The 24,254-nt window shown below is 43.6% G+C and overlaps 1 protein-coding gene across 4 annotated transcripts in view; it reads left to right on the forward strand.

The window, feature by feature from the left end:
- Positions 1-831: 831 nt before the first annotated feature.
- The window catches only part of KAT6B (lysine acetyltransferase 6B), a 133,948-nt gene continuing 110,525 nt past the window's right edge, over positions 832-24,254 (forward strand). The window contains exons 1-3 of one of the 4 annotated variants that reach the window (XM_083146209.1): positions 832-1,108; positions 4,496-4,571; positions 9,962-10,788. In XM_083146209.1, coding sequence (XP_083002335.1) covers positions 10,168-10,788 — 621 coding nt within the window. In that variant the 5' untranslated portion in view covers positions 832-1,108; positions 4,496-4,571; positions 9,962-10,167. Of the gene's footprint in view, positions 1,109-1,252; positions 1,327-4,495; positions 4,572-9,961; positions 10,789-24,254 lie in introns of those variants that run through there. The other 3 variants (XM_083146213.1, XM_083146210.1, XM_083146211.1) reach the window with 3 other exon arrangements.

The following is a 24,254-nucleotide window of genomic DNA, read 5'->3' on the forward strand; positions in this document are numbered from 1 at the left end:
CGTGCTGTTCCGATGTGTGCTTTGAGGTGCGCGCTCCCGCGGCACCTCATTGCACAGTACAAAAAGTATGTGCTTGCACATACTTTTTGTACTTAGGTTTCATCACATTGCATCGCATTGCATGCACAACGTGTGCACAGGCAATGCAATGCAATGTGATCCGTGCTAGTACAGCACGGAAAGCACGCCATCATAGCAGTGTGTATGGGCTTTATACCATTGTATATGCCATGCAATTAGATGGTATACAATTTGAAATTGTATAACATCTGCTAACATTGTATTGCATCCTCGCATACCATAGTTTGCCTTATGGTATGCGATGGGCGCCGTGATAATACACAAGTACCAAATACAATGTTACCTTTTGAAAGTAAATAAATGAAACAGACATATACTGTATAAAGAAAAAGGAGGATCGTCTTCTGTAACCAGTAACACTTTTTGGTTAGCAGTCCAATGTAAATAAATGTAATTTAATATTTAGTGCTTTACTCAACACTTGCTTTTACACTTTATTTTTGTCCTTTTTTTTATCACTAAAGCTGTAGAAAGATAATAATTTGTATATGTCCTTATCTTCGTAAGCACAGGAATTCCGTACTGCATGCCTCTGCTGTATGTACTTAACGGCATGTGAGATGTGATGCTAGCATAGTAAGGAATACAAGCGTTTTTTCATACCGCCCGCCCGCGCAGCTGTAATAACCTCATCCCTCAAGATCTACACAAACCCAAAATAACTCCGACCTGCCAGCTAATGAGAGCCCTGCGTGTAACCCCGCCCATTGGAAGGCGTGTCTAAGAAGAAAACTCCTCCAATAACACTCCTGTAATCTCATAACAGCAGCCCGGGGAGGCGGCCACTAATGGGGGCATCATTAACGCGATAACCACGGCCCCCGCTGCTACAACGCAGCTGTTATTGACTGAGAAGTCTGACCGACTGCCCGACCCACCAATCAGCACAAGGCGGGGGGCGTGGCCGGCGGAGTAGGTGAGGTGTAATGAGACTCGGTGTAATCAGTGTCATGTCGGACCCGAACGCAGCGCAACAAAATGGCGGCGGATGCTTAAAGGTGTCTTCAGGATCGGATGACCGGAGGAGGTGAGGATACCGCGGGTGGGGAGGCGCACGTCTCCTGCCCTGGGGCGGGGGATGGGCGTGACGTCATGTACCTGATGGTTTGACGTTGCCGGTAAACATGGTGATGCGCGCGTGACGTCATCGGCGCACCAGTCCCAGTGTGCGATGACGTCAACGAGTACTCAAAGGGGTAATTTACATTCACTCGGGGGGTTACAGCTACTGCACGTGCAGAGCAGGTACGTGTGTGTGTGTGTGTGTGTGTGTGTGTCACACCAGTGTGATGGGTGTCAGTGTGTGACAGCTACTGCTTGTGACCGGTCCTTAACCGGTTAATGTATGCTGCTGGTGCATGTTTCATCACAACTCTTGTGCAGTCATTGTATACACACAGCACATGCCCCTGTGCATATGTCTTTTTTTATTGCTATATGCACTAAGGGATAGCAATATTATTATTGTTGTGTTGCAGTGTGTATGCATAGTGCTGGTTGGCAGTCATACATGTAGCAGAAATGGACTGTCCCAGTGGTGTGCTAGGTGTGTGTGTGTGTGTGTGTGTGTGTGTGTGTTATACATGCCAGTGTCATTGTGTGATGCTCATCCTCCTCACCCTGCAGTGTCCACCTGTCGGCATGTGACAGCAGCCGCCTGCTGGGACTGGGAGCTGTGTATCACACACTTGTTCTCTCTGTTCCTGCCTCTTGGGGGCTCCAAGTGTTCTCTGTATACAGTACAGCAGGTCCACAGCGGTTACGCTGCCCTATGGCAGCTGGGAGGGGGAATGAGCTGCATTTATTTGTGTTCCTTAGAAAGCCCATTTCCCAGAGTATTCCCCTTAGCTGTGATACACAAGTGCTGGTGTGTGTGTGACCCCTGCCGTTCCTCTTGTCACTGTGCTTGTTAGGAAAAACGTGTACGTTAGAATGAATAATGCACCTACCACTGTAAATTATAACTGAAAATATGAGTTGCCTCAGACTTCCTTTACATAGATAAATGTCCATGCACTGTACTTGGTGAAATTTGATGCATGTGTAATTGTTAATGTGTTTGAGTGCGGGCGATGGCACCCTACTTCACCCCTATATTGTACAGTTCTGAAGTGCTGCGCAGGAAACAACACAGTATTGTCCTTGCTCCATTTGGGGTATTTGTGCAAGAGCAGTTGACCTAACTTAATTGAGCACATAAAGTATAACATACAGGGGTTTACATTATAGCCAGTTTAATTATCAATCTTTTTAACATGTCATACCAGTTGTGCAAGTGCCTGTTTAACTTATATGTGGCTTAAAGGGGCCCATACACAAGTGCAATTGAGCTCTTTTCCAACCTATTTCAACGCATCGGGATGATAAATGCTGTGAGAAGTGTCAAATTGTTTCATTTATTGAACATTCTGATCCAATGCACGATCCTGTGCGTCGCGAGTTGTATCCATCGATTTATCGGATCCGGGGTGGTGAATAGGATTGTATGCAAAATCATTGCATATGATGTATTGCATACAATTCAGCTGCCGGGTGAGTTGCCAGGGTATTGCATGCGGTATGTATGTGTATGGGGAACTTTGGAATATTTACATTTTGGTTTCTCTGCATTAATTTTTTTTTTTTGTATGAAGATGCTTACAAACCAGGGCTGCCAAATAGTAAACATCCTGTAAGATGGAAATTATAAATGAAAAAGCAGGCGATGTTTGCTTGTTTGTTTAACTTTGCAATAAAGAATAGATGTGAGTTCTATAGTAACTGCAAACATCCAAGAAGAAGTAATGACTTCTAGTAATGCCAGTACTCACTGTTCGATTCTGACTAGATTTTGATTAGATTTTTACTATATAGTCAAAATTGAAGCATGTCGAGCGGACGCGGTGCTACGTTTCAGTGACCGTGTCGACTTTCGGGTAAAAAAAAAAAGGGAAAGCCCCATGTCGACCTTTTGACTGACGACCCTCTTCATGTCGACCTAATGCTTGTGTCAACCTAATGAACCTGTCGACCTAATTGGTGTCTATCCAATGATCCATACCCATCGAAATCTAATAGAAAATAGACTGTAGAGGCAAGACTATATAATACAGATCTGTACTATATGGTCTCGCCTGCGCAGTCTATTTTTCTGTTCGATTTCGTTGCTGTGGGGCCACACATTGGGATCGAATTTATAAAACTAGACATGACTTTGCACATCTGGTCTACCATTTTGTATGTGTGGAGACTGATTTATATTTGCGGTCTTCTGCCCGAAGACAGGGTGGGCACCTGACGTCATGTGACATCAGTTGGTAGCCTCCAGCACATTTCATCCCGCCCATAATCACATGGGAATGCCCATGAAAAGATGGGTGTTCCCTGCTGCCCCCTGGCCCGCATTGGTCCGTGCGAACGGATCTGTGACTATGCAAGTCGCTGAGTCCGTTCAATCAGTGACCCTGCACATGCGCACAAATCTTTAGGCTCAGAAAAAAACATGGCTCCCCCGTGCGAACGTGCGGGGAGCACATGAACCACAATTACCCCCCCATAGGTTTAATTATTGCATTGGTGGGGTAAAATGCCACAGTTTATTTGCATCATGATAAGGAAGTGCATATTTTAGTAAGTAAGTAAGTAAAATTTATATAGCGCACTTTCTCCAGCAGGAGAAAGTGTAACAATTGTTAAAACAAAATTTCTAGTTGATTGATGCAGTTCCCCAAACTCAGCTATTGCAGTTCAGGTTTTGAGGAGTCCTGTTGGATAACTCAAATTCAGGTACTAATTATGTCCTCTGTTTTCAGACAGGATTATCCTTAAAACCTGGAATGTAATATCAGAATTTGTGAAACTCTAGACTGATGTTTTCATAGTATGAGATTATAGGTCAAAATATCAGTTCCTGCAAAGACAAATATACTGTGAAATGGAATGTGGAGAATGTGGGTGTTTAAGCATAGTCATAATTAACTGCACTTGCATTTACATTAGTAGTTTATCAGTGAACCAGGCTCTTACAGAACAAACGTAGAATTTCAAAGGTTATCTTGGAAGTCCACATAGAAAAAGTATGCGTATGCAGTATTAACATTAGAGTGAGGTAAATATTGGGCTCAAATGATTAAAGCTGACCAATCTCATTCACCTGTAAATGAGTGATTTTATATTGTCCAAATGGTGATTTTTCTTATGCACTGCAACTAAAGGTCCGCTCATCTGCTGCCAGTGATGTGGAGCGCACATCAGCGCTCACCACTCATCGCTGCCTCGCACACACTGGGTGGCTTTTGCGCTGAAAGCAGCTCAAAAGACAAAACTGAGCTGATTTAGCTCAAAGTCGCCCAGTGTGTATGGGCATTTTATACATGTTTTTAGTGGTGAAATATCTCATTTGCGTGTGTACTTATCAATTTCTGTTTGGTTTCAGAATGTGGCGCTTGCTCGCACTGCAGAAGGATTTTACATCTGCAGGTTAAGCAGCCAGAAATACATTAGCGGTCAAGGTAATTACACTACCTATAGCAAATAACATATGTGAGATATGAAATGATTTGACAGGTCCAGTTCTCCCTGTATTAGCATAACTTAGCTCGGCACCTGTACAGTAACTATAAGCAATATACTCCACAGCGGTCTGGCAGGATCCTGATGAAAGTACCACAACAGGAAAGTAGGTAGCAGGTCCCTGTTTGCTAGCTTACAATTTACAGAACATTGGGGCAGCTTTAATAAGAGATAAATTCAAGGGTTATAAGGATAGATAAACGTCCAGCCAATCACCTACTAACTGCCATGTTACAGGCTGTGTTTGAAAAAAGTCAGTAAGGAGCTTATTGGCTGGACGTTTATCTCTCCTTATTACCCTTGCATTTATCTCTTGTTAAGGCTTAGTACATCTGCCCCATAGGATTTAATACATGAGTATTTGCTAAACTACAGATTTTGGTGGTCCAATCACAATAACTGATACAGTATATGCCTTTTTCGGTGTTGTGCTCACCATATGGCAGCTACAGCTGAAATCTCTGTATCTGCACCTATTGTTATTAAAATGACTGTACACTTATAATTAGAGAATTTTAGTTTAAGAGGACAAATCCACATGTTTGCATAAAGTTGAATAAGAATGAATAGAATGTTGGTATATTGAAGTTCTACAACTACACACGTTGCAGGCCTGAAGACTTCAGGAGCTGGCAAGATTGGTTCCCTGGTACTATAGCAGAGTTTTCAAAACTCCCCATTTACAGTCCACATTTTAAGGCTACCCATATAGTTGCATTTGTTCTACAAATGAACCTAGTACAGCGGTTCCCAAACTTTTTTGAGTCATGATACCCTAGAGCAGGCATGTCCAAACTATGTCCCTCCAGCTGTTGTGAAACTACAATTCCCATCATGCCTTGCCACAGTTTTGCTATTAGGGAATGCTAAAACTATGGCAAGCATGCTGGGATGTGTAGTTTCACAACAGCTGGAGGGCCACAGTTTGGACATGCCTGCCCTAGAGCAGTGGTTCTAAACCGCAGTCCTCAGGACCCCCCAAACAGCGTACATTTTCCAGGTCTCTGCACAGAATCACAGGTGAAATAATTAGCTCCACCTGTGATCTTTTTAAAATGTGTCAGTGAATAATGAGTGCACCTGTGCACTGCACTGTATGTGCTGCACATACTTTTTGTACTAGATTTCATCTCGTGTCATCTCATCGCAAAACCGAGATGCGATGAGATGCGATTATGTATACAGTATTGTATACAATAATTGTAACGTGTATGGGCACCTTAAGGTTGGGAACCACTGCTCTAGAGTATCAGTTTTTTTTCCACAGCACCCCCAGGCCACAAGATATTTGGCAAAAAAATATAACATGGAGTAGATTGTGTTTATATGTCATGATTAAACTCTGTTATGTGACGAGGGACTGGATTTGCTTCTGTTTACATACCTATTATATGATTGGAAGCCGTCAGTGCTGGTTTTGCTTATTGCATTAACTATAAATAATTTTATTGGTCCTGGACCACCAACCCAAGGCACCCCTGCCAGTGTCCCTGGGCACTACAGGTTGACTAGGCATACAGTTTAGAAACCACTGTCCTAGTCGTTAATTTAAAGCTTTGCAAATTAACACCAGAGAGGGATAAAGCAGTGTGTTTATGTTTCACACGGTTGCTTAGTGGTTAGACACCCAAATGTAAAGGAAACCACAACACTGAAGTATGTACTTTATTACACCTCATAAAAGTAACTATCTCATAAATTGGACATCTTCCCACAACTTTGACACAGCCCTGAATGTGTGTGAGCTGTTCAGCCTGTTTTTATCATTGTCATTTGCTGTCACTTTCATTTCTAATGGTGCACACACACGGGGGCGATTATAGCAAATATTGCTGGAAATATGGTAGCTAAGCGACCATATTGCCAGTGATTGAAGTGTGTACCAGCGATAAATCGATGGGTGCGTGCTCCCGTTTTCAGCTCCTGAACGGTCGCTGGTCGGAGGAGCATGCTCCCCCGACCAGCAACTTCCCCTGCCTCTTCTCCTGGCAGTGTGACATTTTCATCTGCGACCATCTCTGGTCGCAGATGAAAACTGGACACTGAGCAATATGATTGCTGAGCAATATGATTACTGAGCAATATATTGCCAGCCATCATATTGCCCCGTGTGTACGCACCTTTAAAACTTTCTTTTCTTGGCTTGCTCATTTGAGTGGTTAGAGGGACCTATTACACCTGTTTACCCTAGAGACAATGTTGAACTATCCAATAGTTTTTGGTCACGTTATTTGTACAGATATTGGCATGTCTGTTTGAACGCCTGCACATAGTTCACATTTTACAGATCACCCGGCAGGTGCACTCATTATTCACTGACACATTTTAAAAGATCCTCAGGTGAAGCTAATTCCTTCACTTGTGATTTCCATGTGGAGACCTGGAAAACATGTACTGTTGGGGGTACTTGAGGACCAAGGTTGAGAACCACTGCTGTAGACCCTGCAAAGAGGAGCAACGTTGGGCTGTCTGGATTATTCCCAAAATTTGGGATCCATGGCATGGAGCCTCAGCAGTTATGTTAGGTAGAGAATGTTCCTTTTGAGTTACTTAGACCCAATTTAAAATACACGAACAAAAGAAAAATCGCATGCTTGCTGGTGACATTTGTTGTGCTTGATTGGTCTAGTTCTGTATCAGGGAAGCTTCAGTCTCCTAATTTGATGTTTTGCTTAAACTGTATTGAATATACACAATATTTTATTTCTGCTTTTTGATCAATTTTTAACTTCTGTAAACCTTTTAAACCAAATAATGTTATGGGATTAGGTGGGACTGGGTGGTGAGACTATGTGATAAATTGGTATCGGGGCTTTGATTAGGTTGGGATGGGTATAGGTGCTTTTTTGATTAGGGGTATGCAATCCCTGGGTGATCAATGTTTATCACAGGTCTTTAACCTGTGGCCCTGCAGATGTTGTGGAACTACATGTCCCATCATGCCCTGACAGTTTTGGCATGCTCTTATAGGAAACAATGTGGCAATGCATGTTGGAACATGTAGTTTCACAACATCTGGAGGGCCACAGGTTGAAGACCCATGGTTTAGATTGACCACTAATGGTCGACACTTTGAAATGGATGACATACCATAGGTCAGCTTTGACAGAAGGTCGACATGGGTCGTTTTTCACATTTTTAGGTGTAGACTGACTTGGTTCATATTTTACTATCTAAGTGGATATAAAGTGAGAATACCATTATACGGTGTTCATGTCAACATTTACCAAAAGAAAAGTGCATGTCGACCTTGTGGGTGTCAAAGATGCCCATGTCAATCTAGACATTGTATATCTCTTATACTGTAAATGTGATTAGGGGGGTTAGGCATTGGTGCTGTGTGATTAGGTGGGGTTAGGCATTGGTGCTGTGTGATTAGGTGGGGTTAGGCATTGGTGCTGTGTGATTGGGTGGGGTTAGGCATTGGTGCTGTGCGACTAGGGGGGGTTAGGCATTGGTGCTGTGCGATTAGGGGGGGGGGTTAGGCATTGGTGCTGTGCGATTAGGGGGGGGGTTAGGCATTGGTGCTGTGCGATTAGGGGGGCTTAGGCATTGGTGCTGTGCGATTAGGGGGGCTTAGGCATTGGTGCAGTGCGATTAGGGGGGCTTAGGCATTGGTGCTGTGCGATTAGGGGGGCTTAGGCATTGGTGCGGTGCGATTAGGGGGGGGTTGGGTATTGTGGCTGTGTGAGTGGGGGAGGGTTCGGTATCGGGTTGCTGGTGTTTGGTGTTGGGTACTTATTGATAGGCTGCTCATATTTTTTGTGTCCATCTTGTGTTTCTTATGTGTGTAGTTTTTATAAAGTTATAAACCACTGTTCCAGTACCAAACTAAAACTATCTACAAGATATCTATCATACGTGCAGCATATCACTTACATTTAACCGTTACTACAACACTCCTTACTGCAGCGTTGTCCCTGCACAACATATTGCCCAGTACAGAATTGCTTTGACATCTACTGTAAGGAACCAATGATATTGTATCATCTATATTAGTTTGCTCCAGTTTTTTGTTCATGCGTTTAGAAAAAAAAAAAAATCGTTCCAGCATTATGTTGTCAGTATACCCAGGTCAAAATGTGACCAGTATCTGTAAATGAAAGCCATACTTGGGGGCCATTAATGAGGGTTGCGCACTGCGATAACAATTTAGGTACTCTTTACCTAGAACGGCGCCCGCGATTAGAATCGCGGGCGTCGGGGGTAAAAAATCGCGGTCATCGCGGGTAAATCGCGGGTACATAAAAATCGTGTACCCGCGATCACCGCGATTTTCCCATAGGGAACAATGTTAAAAAGCCTGATTGACCGCGATTTTACTTTAAAATGCCTCAATGCCCGCGATTTTCACATAGGAATCAATGTTAAATGGGCTACAGAGCCCAAATAGGCACAATTAACCCTTAAATGTCACCCCAATTTTTGTACGCCACCCCACGATCCACGCCAACCCGAAGCGTGGCGAGCGCAGCGAGCCCGCGAGGGGCGGCGGTACGCGTCCTCCGACCTTTTCATGCCCTACTATCCACGTCGGCGTGGAGTTGAGAATAGAATAGTGTGGCGAGCGCAGCGAGCCACCGAGCCCGAAGCGTGGCGAGCGCAGCGAGCCCCGCGAGGGGATGCGGATACCTTCACAGTTATACGCGTCCCCTCGCGGGCTTCACAGGTATCCGTGGCGAAAAGCGGACACCTGTGAAGCCCGCGAGGGGACGCGTTTACCTGTGAAGGTATCCGCGTCCCCTCGCGGGGCTCGCTGCGCTCGCCACGCTTCGGGCTCGGTGGCTCGCTACGCTCGCCACACTATTCTATTCTCAACTCCACGCCGACGTGGATAGTAGGGCATGAAAAGGTCGGAGGACGCGTACCGCCGCCCCTCGCGGGCTCGCTGCGCTCGCCACGCTTCGAGTTGGCGTGGATCGTGGGGTGGCGTACAAAAATTGGGGGGACATTTAAGGGTTAATTCTGCCTATTTGGGCTCTGTAGCCCATTTAACATTGATTCCTATGTGAAAATCGCGGGCATTGAATGCAAAATCGCGGTCAATCAGGCTTTTTAACATTGTTCCCTATGGGAAAATCGCGGTGATCGCGGGCATCGCGTCGCGGCCGTTTATGTACTGCCCGCGATGTCGCGATCACCGCGATGGGCGCCGTTCTAGGTAAAGAGTACCACAATTTATATTGTTTATAAATAAAACGTTCAAACAGTGGCATTCACATTACTATATGTATAAATGTGAAAGCTCCTAGTTGTGCCTCCCTGCCATTGGTTAACATATCCTTTTCTTTGATCATTTTAATGAAGTCTGTTTCCTCTTTTCCCTCAGATTTTGTTTTATGACACGGATTTAGTGTATTCCAGCTGTTTCGTTTGATGTGACTTCCTGTGATGGAATTCTGCTATGAAGATGGATATTTGCGAGCTGTTACCGAATGCAACCTAGGATTTGTTTGATTATTAGCTGGATGTTTATTGTGGTGCACGGATGACCTCTATGGGTAGCACTTGGCTTTTGGATATAGTTTTTTAACCATGGTAAAACTTGCAAACCCTCTGTACACGGAGTGGATTTTGGAAGCCATACAAAAGGTGAAAAGACAAAAACAACGTCCATCAGAGGAGCGGATTTGTCATGCAGTGTGTGTGTCTCATGGTCTTGATAAGAGACTTGTCTTTGAGCAACTTGAACTCAGTGTACAGGATGGCTCAGTTCTCAAGGTCATCAACAAAGGTGTGGCTTCATACAAAGACCCAGAGAACCCTGGACGCCTAACGATTACCAAGCCTGGTCCTGTACCTAAAATAGTCAAGGGGCAGCGGCCAGTCACTGCAGATCTGCGCAGTGTGGATTGGAATAAACTCCTTCGTAGGGCAGTAGAAGGACTGCAGGAGTCCCATGGTTCATCCCTAAAGAATATTGAAAAGTATTTGCGCAATCAGAATGATCTGGCTGGAATTGTGGCAAACCCTATTTTCCAGCGGCGGCTGCGCCTAGCAGCTAAGAGGGCTGTCAACAGCGGGAGGCTGCTGAAAGATGGCCCTCAATATAGGATTAACTGTGGAGGATTGGATGGCAAAGGTGCATCCAGATACTGTATTTCTTCCACATCAGTGCTGTCACCAGTCAGCCTTCTCCCTCATGAACAAGACCAGGTGAGTGTGTTGGTGTAACTCATGGCCTCAGTAATGGTCTGATCATGTTTAAATAAACAATGCATTGTTTGGTGCTAAATGACTGTGACAGGTTAATTAGTGTTTGTTTGTTTTTTCCCTTTCAAGCTCTCTTGATGTACTTGTGATTGACGCTTGTCACAGGTTTCAGATCTGTAGCAGGATATGTTTGACAAATGAAAGAAGCTGATCATTATTTTTTTCTCTGTTCAGTATTATAAGGCATAATTATGTAATTTGGAGAGAGAGTCTTAAAACAAGCACATTCTGGGTGCTTATAGAATGTGCGTATTAGGACTTTGGCACCACAGAAAATCTTGTTACTTGTAATAACATTGAGTTTACTCAGGGGGTTATTCTGATTCACTCCTTCTCGCAAATTCCCTCTCAAATGGACAAAACCGTGTGCACTGCAGGTGGGGTAGATGTTACTTGTGTAGAGAGAATTCGATTTAGGTGGGGTTTTACTTCAAAGTGAGATCTATATTGCAGTGTAAAAATAAAGCAGGCAGTATTTACCCTGCACAGAAACTAAATAACTCACCCAAATCTAATTCTCTCTGCACATGTTACATCTGCCCCCCTGCAGTGCACATGGTTTTGTATATTTAAGAAGGAATTTGCCAGAAGGAGTGAACCAGAATAACCCCCTCAGTTATCAATTGAAGCCTTATATATTTAGTAACCAAACTTGAAACCTGTTGTGTAGCTGGCAGTTGGTAATCACTGACCTTGTTTCTACACCAGCGTGGGCTGCATGCTGCTGTCATATTTACAATCCTTTTGGATCAGAGTTGTGCATTTAGGATAATGTGTACTTTATGGATCTCTAGAAAATCATTGACCTGTCCAGAATTACTGGATAAAAGAGAAAAAACCCAGCAAGCCTGCATTTTGTACATATACTGTAGCTCACACCAAGAATGCGATGGTCTAAACTTGTGCACCCTGCAATGTAACAGTGTTCTCTCTCTGCTTGGAATAGTTTTGTAAAGACTATTTGTCTTCCATTAATCATCTGTCTATATGTTCTTAGCGTGACCTTTCCTTTCTGTCTTTATATATTGGCTAATACAGCTGTTTTACCAAGGAGCTGTGTTCTACGTGAAGTAATCTAATTCCCGAGTTTTTATTTGCTATTTATTTATTTATTAAGTTTCTTATATCGCATACATATTCCGCAATGTGCAACCTAGTGCTGCCATACATCAGACCAACTTCCCTCCAACTATCCAAATAGTTGGTTGGATGGAATAAAAATCTGGCACGAAATGTAATTTGCCTGCAAAATCTGGAAATGGACACACAATGTAATTCACACAAGATGCTGTAGTTGCACCTGATTAACAATTTGAATGTTTTTGTCCATTTTTCCTGGGTTTGTCAGCATATTTCTGATTATTATTTCCTCCCGTACAGTACTAACTTTTCAATCCAACCAACCAACTAGCTGGATAAAAGTTGGTCTAATAAATGGACAGCATAAGAACTGTGGGTACTTGTGAGTTATCCGGGCGTCCGATTTTTAAATCGGGTCGGATCGGGACATCGCATCGCATCGCATGCGACCATCGGATGCGATGCGATGCGATGACCCGATTTTTCCATAGGAATCAATGTTAAAATGGACTGAATCCATTTTAACATGGAATTCAATGGGAAAAAGGGGTCCTTTTCATACCCCTACTATCCAAGTGGGCATGGAGTTGGATATAAACCTGTGGCGAGCGTAGCGAGCCACCGAGCCCGAAGCGTGGCGAGCGGACACGGAATACCGTCCCCTCGCGGGGCTCGCTTCGCTCGCCACGCTTCGGGCTCGGTGGCTCGCTACGCTCGCCACAGGTTTATATCCAACTCCATGCCCACTTGGATAGTAGGGGTATGAAAAGGACCCCTTTTTCCCATTGAATTCCATGTTAAAATGGACTCAGTCCATTTTAACATTGATTCCTATGGAAAAATCGGGTCATCGCATCCGATGGTCGCATGCGATGCGATGCGATGCGATATCGTATCACATCGCATCTGATTGTATGCCTTAACTTAAGGCATACAATCAAAAAATCGGACGCCCAGATAACTCACAAGTACCGAACTGTGTGTTTTATAATTAAAATGAAGTTTACTTAAACCTTTTGCTATTGTTGTAACTCTGTGCATAAGATGGAGTAATGCCTTATTTGTTGAGATTAAGCGGCGGTTATTTTGTCATTATTATGCAATATACAAACATTATAAATCATTAGTAAAGGATACTTCCTAGTGGTAGTTGAATGCAATTCTTTTGGATTTCTACATAAAAGGGGGGATTCAAAAGTTTTCAGGGCACCCAAAGTAATTCAAATGTGATTTGGCCAACAAATATCCTATCTAAAGTGAATGGGGCACCAAAATCAAGGACTGTGCACATTATCTCCTGATATATAGACGTGAAATGATTGCCTCTTTACACCTAGTAAGGATGGGCTGCTTTTGTATCCCCCATTAAGTTCTTATTTCTGCTAATTGTGGGGATTGCAATTTTTTTTTTTTTATCTGGTCTGAAATTCAGTAATTAGGAATATGCCCTGTGTCACATGCATTGAGTATACTTTTAGATGGTTAGGATACTTTTAGTTGGGATGATCTGTTTGCGCAGTAAAGAAGATGCAGCAAATATACAAGTCTAAAGAGGTGATTAAGGTTCAAGATGTGATGGGATGGTGATCAGAAGACCGTAAAACTGACCTAAAATACTTAGGGTGGGGTATACACGTAAACAAGATCAGCCTGATTTTGTCATTTCCGGTGAAATCAGGACAAGTCAGACATATTGATAAGTGTGTATAACCTGCTGTTGGTCACATGCAATCTCTAGTGGTCGGCGGCACTGCATAGCCTACCAAATGATATCTGGTATGATGGCCACTTGCACTTTCTTTTTAATGGCATACACCACATAAGTACATCTGCAGAGAACTACATCCTTGCGACCCTAATTACTGTCCTGTTTTAGTAAACCATCTTTGGAAATGGTTTCATTACAGCTGAATTCAGATTTTTGTGTTGTAGTTTCTGGACAAACCCCCTCTTCTAATGCTTTTAGAAGAGCCAATTGCTTCTATTTGGGGTTAGATCTGTGCTGCTAAGGACAAAGCCAGAGGTACAGTGTTACAGAGCACCACATGTTACTCGTCTTGTGCTTCAGGGTAAAATTAAACTGTATGTCTGAAGTTGCAAAGCTGCCAAGTCTTTTAGCTGCTTGTGAATGAGCTGCTGCATTCCATGGTGTCTGTTTACTCTACTATTACTCCTCCTCCTCCCCTCGGAGTATAGCTGCCCTGCTCTGTGTGTAAATAGTCACTGCCACTTTGACTTGTTTTAGATACTGTAGAATTGATCTCTTGACTGGGCCACATCAATATATGTTTAATCTCTCTAAAACTGTAGATGTTTATCTTCTTAGACTGGCTTGCCTCCCAAGAGCCTGGTGCAGCAGTGTCTTAACACTTTCTATTCCTGCTATTTGTATAATGCTTTGAATGGCAGCATTGCTCTGTTTTTTTTTTTTTTTGCAGTTTCTTTTTCACCACACTTCATATACGGTCATATTTATTTATCAGTCCCTGCCCCAGTTGAGTTTCCACATTCATTTTTTTATTTTTTTTTTTGGGAGCCAATTAACCTACCAGTACATTTTTGGTCCTACCATTGTGTGTGTTCTTTGGACCTTATTCAGGTCCGTTCGCATAGGGCTAATGGTATTGCTGGCTTGTGGACGTTCCACATCATTCAATGGTTGGCGACCTTCAAATGATGTGGGTGTTACCCCGCAGGCTGCTAAGGGATGTTTATGTAAAACATTTATCCGCAGCCAGTGCAAATGTACGCGCCTTGCGCATGGTGGGCCGGCATACCGCCATTCGCAAGGCGGGATCTGGTTCACTCGCAAGGATGCGACTGAACCAGAATAACCCCCTTTTAGCCCCTTGACTGAATACCCTTTTCTGTGGTTGTGTGTGTGTGTATTTTGTTTTTTTTTGTTTCCAGTTACCAAAATAAGATGTAAGATGAATGAAACCCCGCTGAAATAAGAGCAGTAGCCCAGTGTGACTGCTATTCTTTATATTTACACCACAAGGGTGTCCATGAACAATACATACAGTATAGTCCTTACCGGTATCCAGTTGGCCTATAGTAAAAGGGTAGACAGTCGGTAGGTCAACCTGATCTGGTTGACAGGTAAAATAAAAATCATGCTCAAGGTTGACTGGTTCAAAAGGTTCTGTTTTTTCTTCTACTTTATATATTTTCTCATGGTCATGCACTATGATCTATAAATGGGTATGGGGGATTGGTACTAAATCCCATCGGTCGGAATCCCGGCGTTCAAAAATCCAGACGCCGGAATCCCGACTGCGGGCCCGGTGCCTCGCTAGGCTCGGCACACTAATTTATTCTCCCTCTATGGGTGTCGTGGACACTCATAGAGGGAGAAAGTGTCGGGATTTCGGCGGTCAGGATTCCGGGGTGTGGATTTTGAACGCCGGGATTCTAACTGCATCCCCAGCAAGGGTATGTATTTCCACTACGTAGGGTCACTTTTGCCTAAACTTAGAAAACAAAAATAATCTTTGAAAGATTTGTGTCAACCCTTTTATTGACATTTTGTATCTTTTTTTTTTTCTACTGGCTACTTTCCATCTTGCCCTCTCCATTGCTGCATCTGTAACAGACACATACAGACACTACCTCAGGATAGAACCAAGGGCCGAATTCAGACCTGATCACAGGACAAAATGGGTAAAACCCTGTGCATTGCAGGTGGGGCAAATGTAACCTGTGTGGAAATAGTTAGATTTGGGTCGGGTATGTTGAAACTACATTGCAAAAATAAAGCAGCCAATATTTACCCTGCACAGAAACTAAAAAACTCAACAAACATTGTTTGTTTCGGTTGATAGATTAACAGTGTCTAGAATGGATAGACAGTCAATAGGTCGACATTCACTAGGTCAAAGGTGGACATGATCAAAAGGTTGCATTACGCTAATTAGGGGGTCCACGTCGATAGATGTCGACATCGATGTCCAACAAATTGAGAAAAAAAACTTTTTGCTTGTGCTGACCTTTTGATCATACCCACCTATAGTGGTCCACCTTTTGACTGTCCTGTCTAGTCACCGAAGATCTAATAATCCACCCCCTGGAATACTGATCAGAAGTCATCTAGTTTAGCGGTTACTTTACTCATTGAGGATCAGGCTATAGTAGTTCTTTAGGTTAATTACATTTTTCCTGTAAAATTTTTATCCATGCATCCCATTATAGACCTCAAGTGTGTATTTACTTCTGAACAATAAGTTAAAAAACAGCATTACAATCGCAACAGTTTATCAATGCCTCAGAAACCACCTTGTATTAAGAGAGAGAATGTGAAGGAGCCTCAGCATCCCAGAAAGTGTCAAGTACAATTGGAGGATCCCTTGATAACAATCTGGTTCATACCATTCTGCAGTTAGGGAGGGGGATTTGGAAGGATCCATGACTGTATAATTCATTTCCTATTTGCAGTAAAAGGCAAATAATTAACTAACTTCTCCATGGCATAAGCATCAAGAGAACGTTTGACATTCTATTCCATTTTGGCCACTTAACTCTAATGTAGGGTACGCACCAGAATCATTTGGCGTCAAATTACCCAATTTTGATATAATTGCGACTGATTGTATGTAAATTGGGCATGCTTTGGGCCATTTTTGATCCGATTCCGATCCACTGCGTGTCCCCGCTGGTCGTTTTTCAGATCTTACCTGCAGCGGGTGGGATTTGAAAACAACCCGTTCAACTGGGTATGGATCGGGATCGGATCGTCTCCCGATCTGCATCATTCTGGTGTGTACCTAGTATAAAATTTTGGATATAGTGGAGCTTCTATAATGTTACAATGTGGTGGAACCCATAGTAATCAATCCCATCATGACTGTCAAGGGGTGTGGATCGTATTATCGACCCGACTTGGGTCGATACTGTTGGGTCGACAGGCAACTAGGTCGACAGGGTTCTTAGTTGACATGGTTGAAGGTCGACATGGTTTTAGGTTGACAAATGTGTTAGGTCGACATGGACACAGTTGGAAGTCAATCGCAGCCCCTCGCTTCGCTCGTGATGCTTCGGGCACGGTGCTTGCTGCGCTCGGCACACTATTTTATTCTCCCATCACGCCCTAGTGGATGGTAGGGCATGAAATACTGCCTGTCGACACATGTCGGCTCAAACAGTGGAAAAAAACCCATGTCAACCTCGCGACCTGTTGACCTAACCCATGTCGACCTAACGCATTTGTCGACCTAAAACCATGTCGACCTTCATCCAGGTCGACCTAGACTTATTGTTTAAGACGTCTATACTTCAACTACTACATATTGTTATGGAAGAAACAAGGAATATTGTTGTTCTCGATGTCCCCTCCCCCATTAATTTTGTTACTATAATTAGCCGTTGACTACTACTGCTTACAGTCTAATTGGTTTGGGGTAGATGACAGGAATCTTGGTAAAATCAGGTCAAGCTTCCTCCAAAACAGCAAGTTTTCTGCTAATTTCTTGCAAGTACTTTTTTCCTTTCCCTCCATTGAGTTTATAAAAGGAACACACGCGGAGAAGAGTTCATTGATTATAAAACGACACTGGGGATCATTGATTCCACCGGCAACACGCATCTTCTGTTTACACTGCCAGCAGTGGAAATCGGAGACTGAACCAAAACAGAAGTAGGTTAAATGTCAGTCACTGATCCGTAGCGCTGTTTCAAATGCACTGCCCGCAGGAGTCCAGGATCAGCCCTGGTGGAGCGTTACATACAGCAATGGCACAAATGCCTGCGCGAACATCACTGAGTTCTGCTATATTTTCATCAAGAAATCAGGTTCTGCATTTTAATAAGTCACCAAATGACAGTACTTCTTGTAATTGAATAGCAGCAATGGCTGGTATTCAATTAGCCGCAGTCATTTTACCACAACAAATTGATTTGCTGGGGGCTATTCAATTAGCTCTGATATTCTGCACTTAATGGGGGCTGTGCTTCAGGGCATGCAAAGCCAAATCCCCAGTAAGCAGCCCTTAGAGCTGGGAAAGTCCTATTCTCATATGAGGTAACCGAAAAGGGGTATTTAAAAACAAAAACTCACTGTTATTCACTACTATGGAAAATGATTGTCATACTGGAGATTGGAATCTACTAATGGACATTACATTAACATTTGGGTAACTGGATTTTTCAGCAGCTTTCTGCAAGTTGTATGATCTCTTCCCCTTTTTAAAGCCTGCTTTTGTCTTCATGTAGAGAGGTTGTGGGTACCTTTTATATGTGTGGCATATTTGTATATCAAGCCAGTTCACTGCAATGTGTTTTTTTGAATATGCTCTAATATAATCATAAGGCAATTCAGTCTTGGATGTTACCATGGTGATCGTAGATGAAACCATTATTCCAGCCCTGGATAAACGCACAGCTGGAATTGTTTTGGTGGGGAAGACAACACTTCATTGCAGTAACTTAGATGAACCCACACAACTTCCAAGTATAAAGAGAGCATGTAATACAGCAGTATTGCTGAAATGTACCTCTAGGATGGTCAGGCTTAGGGGGTAAGCTTGGCACGCAATACAATTGTGAGAGATAAAGTACGAACTGATCCGAATCATGCTTACATTAGAAAGGCTACCCCTCCTGTGTCACCCCTGTCTGTCTTTAGAATAGAAGCTCTCACGAGCAGGGACCTCTTACCTTGTGCTTATCCTTACTTCAGTAGTCTTTGACTGCACCAAAGCATGCCGTTTGCTGCCACCTGGATACTTATGTTGCAGTATTCGGCTGATGTTCCTATAATCATTGACCCTGTACTTGTCCTGTATTGTCTTCACCTGTAAGTCACTGTTTTCCTGTTTTCATTGTGTACTCTGTAATTGGGTGCTATTGAACCCTTCTGGCACTAAATAAATAAAGGATGATGGTAATAATAATAGGCTGTGTTCCAAAAAAGTTTGGGCTGATTGTTATGCTCTTATCTCTTGCAAAGCTTTGATAAATACCCCCCTTATTCGGGTAGTGAACTGTATTATTCCTGATTTTACCTTGTATCACATAGAAGTGCACGGAACAATTAGGAATGTACCAAACAGTGATATGCCCAGCCCGAACTTGGTGGCAGTTCTCTTTTAGAATTTGTATTGGTATATTGTTATTCTACCACTGTACAGGGTTAATCTTAAAGTGCTTTATTATCATAATCTCCTGAAAACAAAAACCTAACGGCAAAATGAATGCTGGTAATTCTTATGAACTAAACCCTTCCTTGCCCACATTCGTCTTCTGAATGTCAGACTCTCTCCAACGAGGAACAAAGGCAGGTTTTCAGCTCTTGTTTTTGCAGGAGGCCAAAATCTCTTGTAAACACAGAATTAAAGAGGGAGCAGCTGCAGAGTCGCCACAAGGATGAGAGGGACAAATGACAAAGGTTTCACCATATTTCAGAATCTGCATCCTGGGCTCCCACTGCCATCTGCAAGGCGGCCCAGCCAGCCTCCTGTAGAACAACTGGCAGCCTGCGGACATGTGTTCATTGACTGCACATCAGGGACATGTATCCCTTAGCAACAGCCAAGAGGATGAACAAGAAAACAGCCATGCAGGGAGGTTTAATGTCTGGACCCCCACCAGCTCTGCTGCCAAATGTCTAATATGGCGAATGCATTCACTGTATTGTGTACTATACACAAGTACATTTAGCAGCAGCAAATAACGTCTTTTTATCTTACAAAGATAGGGTTGTTTTTTTATATTTGACTTTATATAAAACAGGCACATATTTATCCATGTGCAAGTAAGTAAACAATAGATTCTGCATGTTATTAACACTAGATTGAATCTCTGTGTCTACAATAACATTTAATGTTCATTTCCTAAATGGTACAATCCTTTGTAATGGCAGGTCCTGGAAGCTATAAATACGCCTTACTATGCAAAGTAAACATTTTATTAAAGCCTGCTTTCCGCAGCCCCAAGGATGAATCCACTGAATTGCTGCATTTGTTTCCAATGGAACTCATTATGATCATTATATAGTGTGTGTGTGTGTGTGTGTGTGTGTTTATACACATATCATTTCTTAATTTATAATACCACTTTTACACCAGAATACCGGGTAGGACCCGGGAAATCAAACACGGGAAATTGCCAGGGCATGCCCTGCCTCAGACCCCATTTACACTGCAATTCAATCTGGGTTATTCCCGGGTAAGGCCCTTTCACACTGAAAACGGATCAGCCCTGTCTTTCCTTGCTGGTGCCATTAAAAATGGACCTTTGGGCTGTTTGAGATGAGGTCACAAGAAAGGGAAAAGGGAGGGGGTGGGTTCTGCTCCCAGCATTGCAGCAAAGATTGGCAGACGGAGTAGCTGGTGTTGCAGTTGCAGACATGATGGTGCAGATCAGGTTTGGGATCAGCCAAAGTGGAACACACTGCGTGACAGCCAGTGTGTGCTGCAGCAGATGAGGCTGTAAACACAGTGTGGAGTGTGCTTGCAGCACAGAGCGTGGTAACGCTGCTGCTGCGCTGCTACATGCGCCCTGTGCGGGTCTCCAGCAGATGACATCATCTGCCAGAGCTGCAGAAGCACCAATCAGCTCTTCGCGCCCCTCTACCCACCAAATAACCCGGATAATGACCATTTACACCACCCTGAGCCCCGGATAAGCCCCGTGTCTGACCCTGAACATTTGCCGGGTCAGATTCCCGGGGAACAGTACCCGTGTTATTTTTTTTCAGCCCATTTACACCATGCCCTGCCCCGGACTGGAGCGGCAATATCACGGGTCCAACCTCTGGTGTAAAAGGGGTATTAGATAACTAAACAATACATGAAATAATCATGTTCCAATTTGAGAGGTAAAATAGAACAAAAAATATATATATATATCTTAAAAAAACATAGAGACATACAAGTTCCTTCATGCTGCCACAGTAGTGTGAAAGATGCATTTACACTCTGAGGAGAACATTTGCATTCTCATTATTTTCTTTGCTTTCAGTACAGACCACACAAGAGGCTACCCTGCTCTACTGAATGAGCTGTCATGATCCGCGATCTCAGAGTGTAAGCTAGCGTTTGCCCACGGCTTCGCCCGCGTGGGTGTCTGTAAAATTAGTTCCACTTTGCAATAACCAAGACAGTAGTAGTGCAATCTAAAAGTAAAATGTATCATTTATATTTTTTTTTATAATGATTACAATTTCTGTGGAAACAATATTTGCAGATTTTCCTTCAGGAATAAACACAAATAAATGCTTGGGTCTAATCACTCTTCAGAAAGCTACCTATGGGAGAAGCAGCTAGTCCTGAGATATATGCCTGCAGCCCTGAACTTTTGCCCCTGGGACTTGTTGATCGTCATAGCAAAACAGGCGCTCATGGGAAACTGCAGGCACTTGAATTGAAAAGGACAATTGTTGAGGATAAGGCATGTATGTGGTATATACCCCATATCACCTGTGCCACATCCTTTTAGAATCTCTGCATAAACTAGGTTCCTTTACGGAACTGTCACTTTAAGGCATAATTTTGACTGCATCAAACTGCATCAAGTTCCGCAGAAGCATCATCGAAGCACCAACTTTCTGTGCTGTGCTAGCTGAGTTACATTGTTGCCGCGGTGAGGGGAAGAGACAGGTGCCACTTGCTTCAATGGTGGTATGATGGGAAAACCTCCGCTGAAAATTGGTAAATTGCAGTTGTTGGAAAGCAGAGTGGGTGACTTATCCAATGGAGAGGTCAATCAGTATGCAAGAGTCTACGCGTTTCGCTGCTAAATGCAGCTTTTTCCTTGAAATCCAGCTGAATTTTTTCTCTCATACCACCAATGAAGCAAGTGGCACCTGTCTCTCCACTGCGGCAACAACATCTCCTAAAGACCCGGTTTCATTCATAAAGGAAGCGGAAGAGACGCCCACCTCCCATTCACTGGATATAACATTCTCTACAAAAACATCTGATTGAACTTCCCCAGTGCTGGCGGACACAAAAGGGTGACTATCTGTACACTCCTAGCATTGCACTGAGTGTATATGATTATTGACTTTCAGTATTTCATTTCTATTAAATATCCCTCCTTTTATTTTATTTTATCATTTTCTTATGAGATTTATTATAATTATTGTATGTCATATTAAACTGTATCATTTTTGTGTAATCTACATCTGTTGACTATATACTTAGCACAGTTTTACCCTTCCTGTACCCATTTCTGTTCATATAAGTGCATGCCACCTTTTCTGTCACAGAGTAAAGTACTGTCAAGCATCTGACTGTTCCTTTATTGCTCCTCTCCCTATTGTCATTCTGCTATAAAAAGGGAAATCCAAATTAATCCAGTAGTTAATTGATGTCCGAAAAACAGACAAAAATATTTTTTCTTTTCACTATCATTCATATGGTATACTGGGCACATAGAACTCTTTACAGTGAGTGTACTGGCTCCTCACCCTCTGCTTCCTCCTCCACATCCTCCGTTTAGAAAAATGTGCCCTCGAAGAGGCTGCACTTATAGAGTTCCTGAAGAAGCCTGTTTTTGACTAAACAGCTCCCTACTTCATGGGAAGCCAGGGGAGGGTTACAGTTGCTGGCCTTTCAAGGTACCGAACTGTCCCTGCTGCAGGACCACTGTTCTGTGTGGGTGATTGTCGTGGCGGGCATTGCGCTGCAGCGCTTCACACCCCCAGCTTGCCGCACACCCCTGGCTCAGTCCGAAGACGTCTGCGGTGAGTGTTACCCGGGGTCCCCTCTAGTGGGGTAGTGTTCATTCTAGCACCCGCCAACTTTGAAAACCCATGCAGTTCCTCTTCCCTGCCTGGGGTGTCGCTGTCTGCTGTGCTGTTTCTAGCACAGGTCTGGTTTGCATATCAGTGCTTATATACAGACCACACTGTGGTAGAAGCACTGCAGCAGACAGTGACACCCCAGGCAAGGAAGAGGAACTGCATGGGTTTTCAAAGTTGGCGGGTGCTAGAATGAACACTAGTGGGGACCCCGGTTGATGTGCGGCATGGTGGCGGCAACGACGATGTCCCTGCATGGGAACCGCACAGCCCCCTGTCCACACTGGATGCTTTGCACTGCCTCTGGACCATCAGGGCAGGTGCTAATGTGTTTGCTAGGAATAGCAACAGCGCCAGTATAAAGATTAGTAAAAGCACCATTGTAAGGGGCGGGGCTTAACTCAGATCGGGGACACAACTCTCGCACCAATTTTCTGCTTCTCTCTGCATGCTTTGGGCCCCATTATACAGCAGCAGACACTCCTCAGCAGCGCTGGCAGCTCCAGACTGGGTGGAAGAGAACTTGAGCAGAGACCGCAAGTGAAATTGAGCTTATAAAATGCTCATTACAGGGTTTATAGGATTGCACATACATATATATATATATATATATATATATATATATATATATTTATTTTTACTCTGTGTATTTATATCTGTTACTGATAACCAGCTCCTCAATCTTGGAGCTCAGGTTAAGGGTGTGCTGGTTCCCCAATATCTGAGTCCTTTCCCCACTTGCTTGTTAAGCATTTCTGGGCACACATATAAGTGTTAGAGACTTCACATAGCTTCTATACACTTCACACTGACTCTGACTGTTTGGTGTTTTACTGCAGCCAAGTGGATTAGTAGCACCTGTTCGCTGTCTTTTAAGCATGGTATCTGTAAACAAGTAAAGGGCTTCTGGTACTGTATAAGCCAGGTGATAGGTGATAGGTTGAGGGTTTGGGGTTACATTAGGAGCCATTGGGCTGCTAACAATTATTGTTTGTCAGACCATGGATTGTAAGGCTGAAACCTGTTACCTTCTATTATGTAGTGTTCTTGCTAGGCTGTTTTTAGCGGGGCGCTGCGCCCTGCCAGATTTTTAAAGAGCAAAATGCGCCCTGTCCCTCTAGCAGTGCCTCGCTAAAAGAGCCCGCTGCCTGTCCCCGCCAGTGTGCCCAGGGAAGCCCATCGCAGGGACTTTGGTGTGGCCTGGGACCCACCAACAACTGTGCCATCAGCGGGACCAGTCCGCCGACCATATGCTGCCCCCATGCAGCAGTGCCCTGCCCTGCTTAGTTCCTAGAAGGAACGCTAGTTATGTCCATGTGAGTGACCAAACTGCTGCAGAAGAATAAACATGCTGTTTGATTTTTACCTTGTGAATGTTGACCTCTTGATGAGGGAGAGAGAAGCAAAGCTGTGAAGGATCTGGTAATCTGATACTGGCGGGTGATAAATGACCGCATTAAGAAATAGAGAGGAGAAAATGGATAGTGTACACTTTAAAAGGTAGAGAAATTAGAGGAAGCTTCTAATTCTCTGGATTCCCTCTTGCCGGGCAGCACTGCTGAGATCAGCGCTGTGCTCAGCCTCAGCAGCT

Source organism: Crinia signifera, chromosome 6 (genome assembly GCF_055691185.1).
Source record: "Crinia signifera chromosome 6, ASM5569118v1, whole genome shotgun sequence".
NCBI classification, from domain to species: Eukaryota; Metazoa; Chordata; class Amphibia; order Anura; family Myobatrachidae; genus Crinia; species Crinia signifera.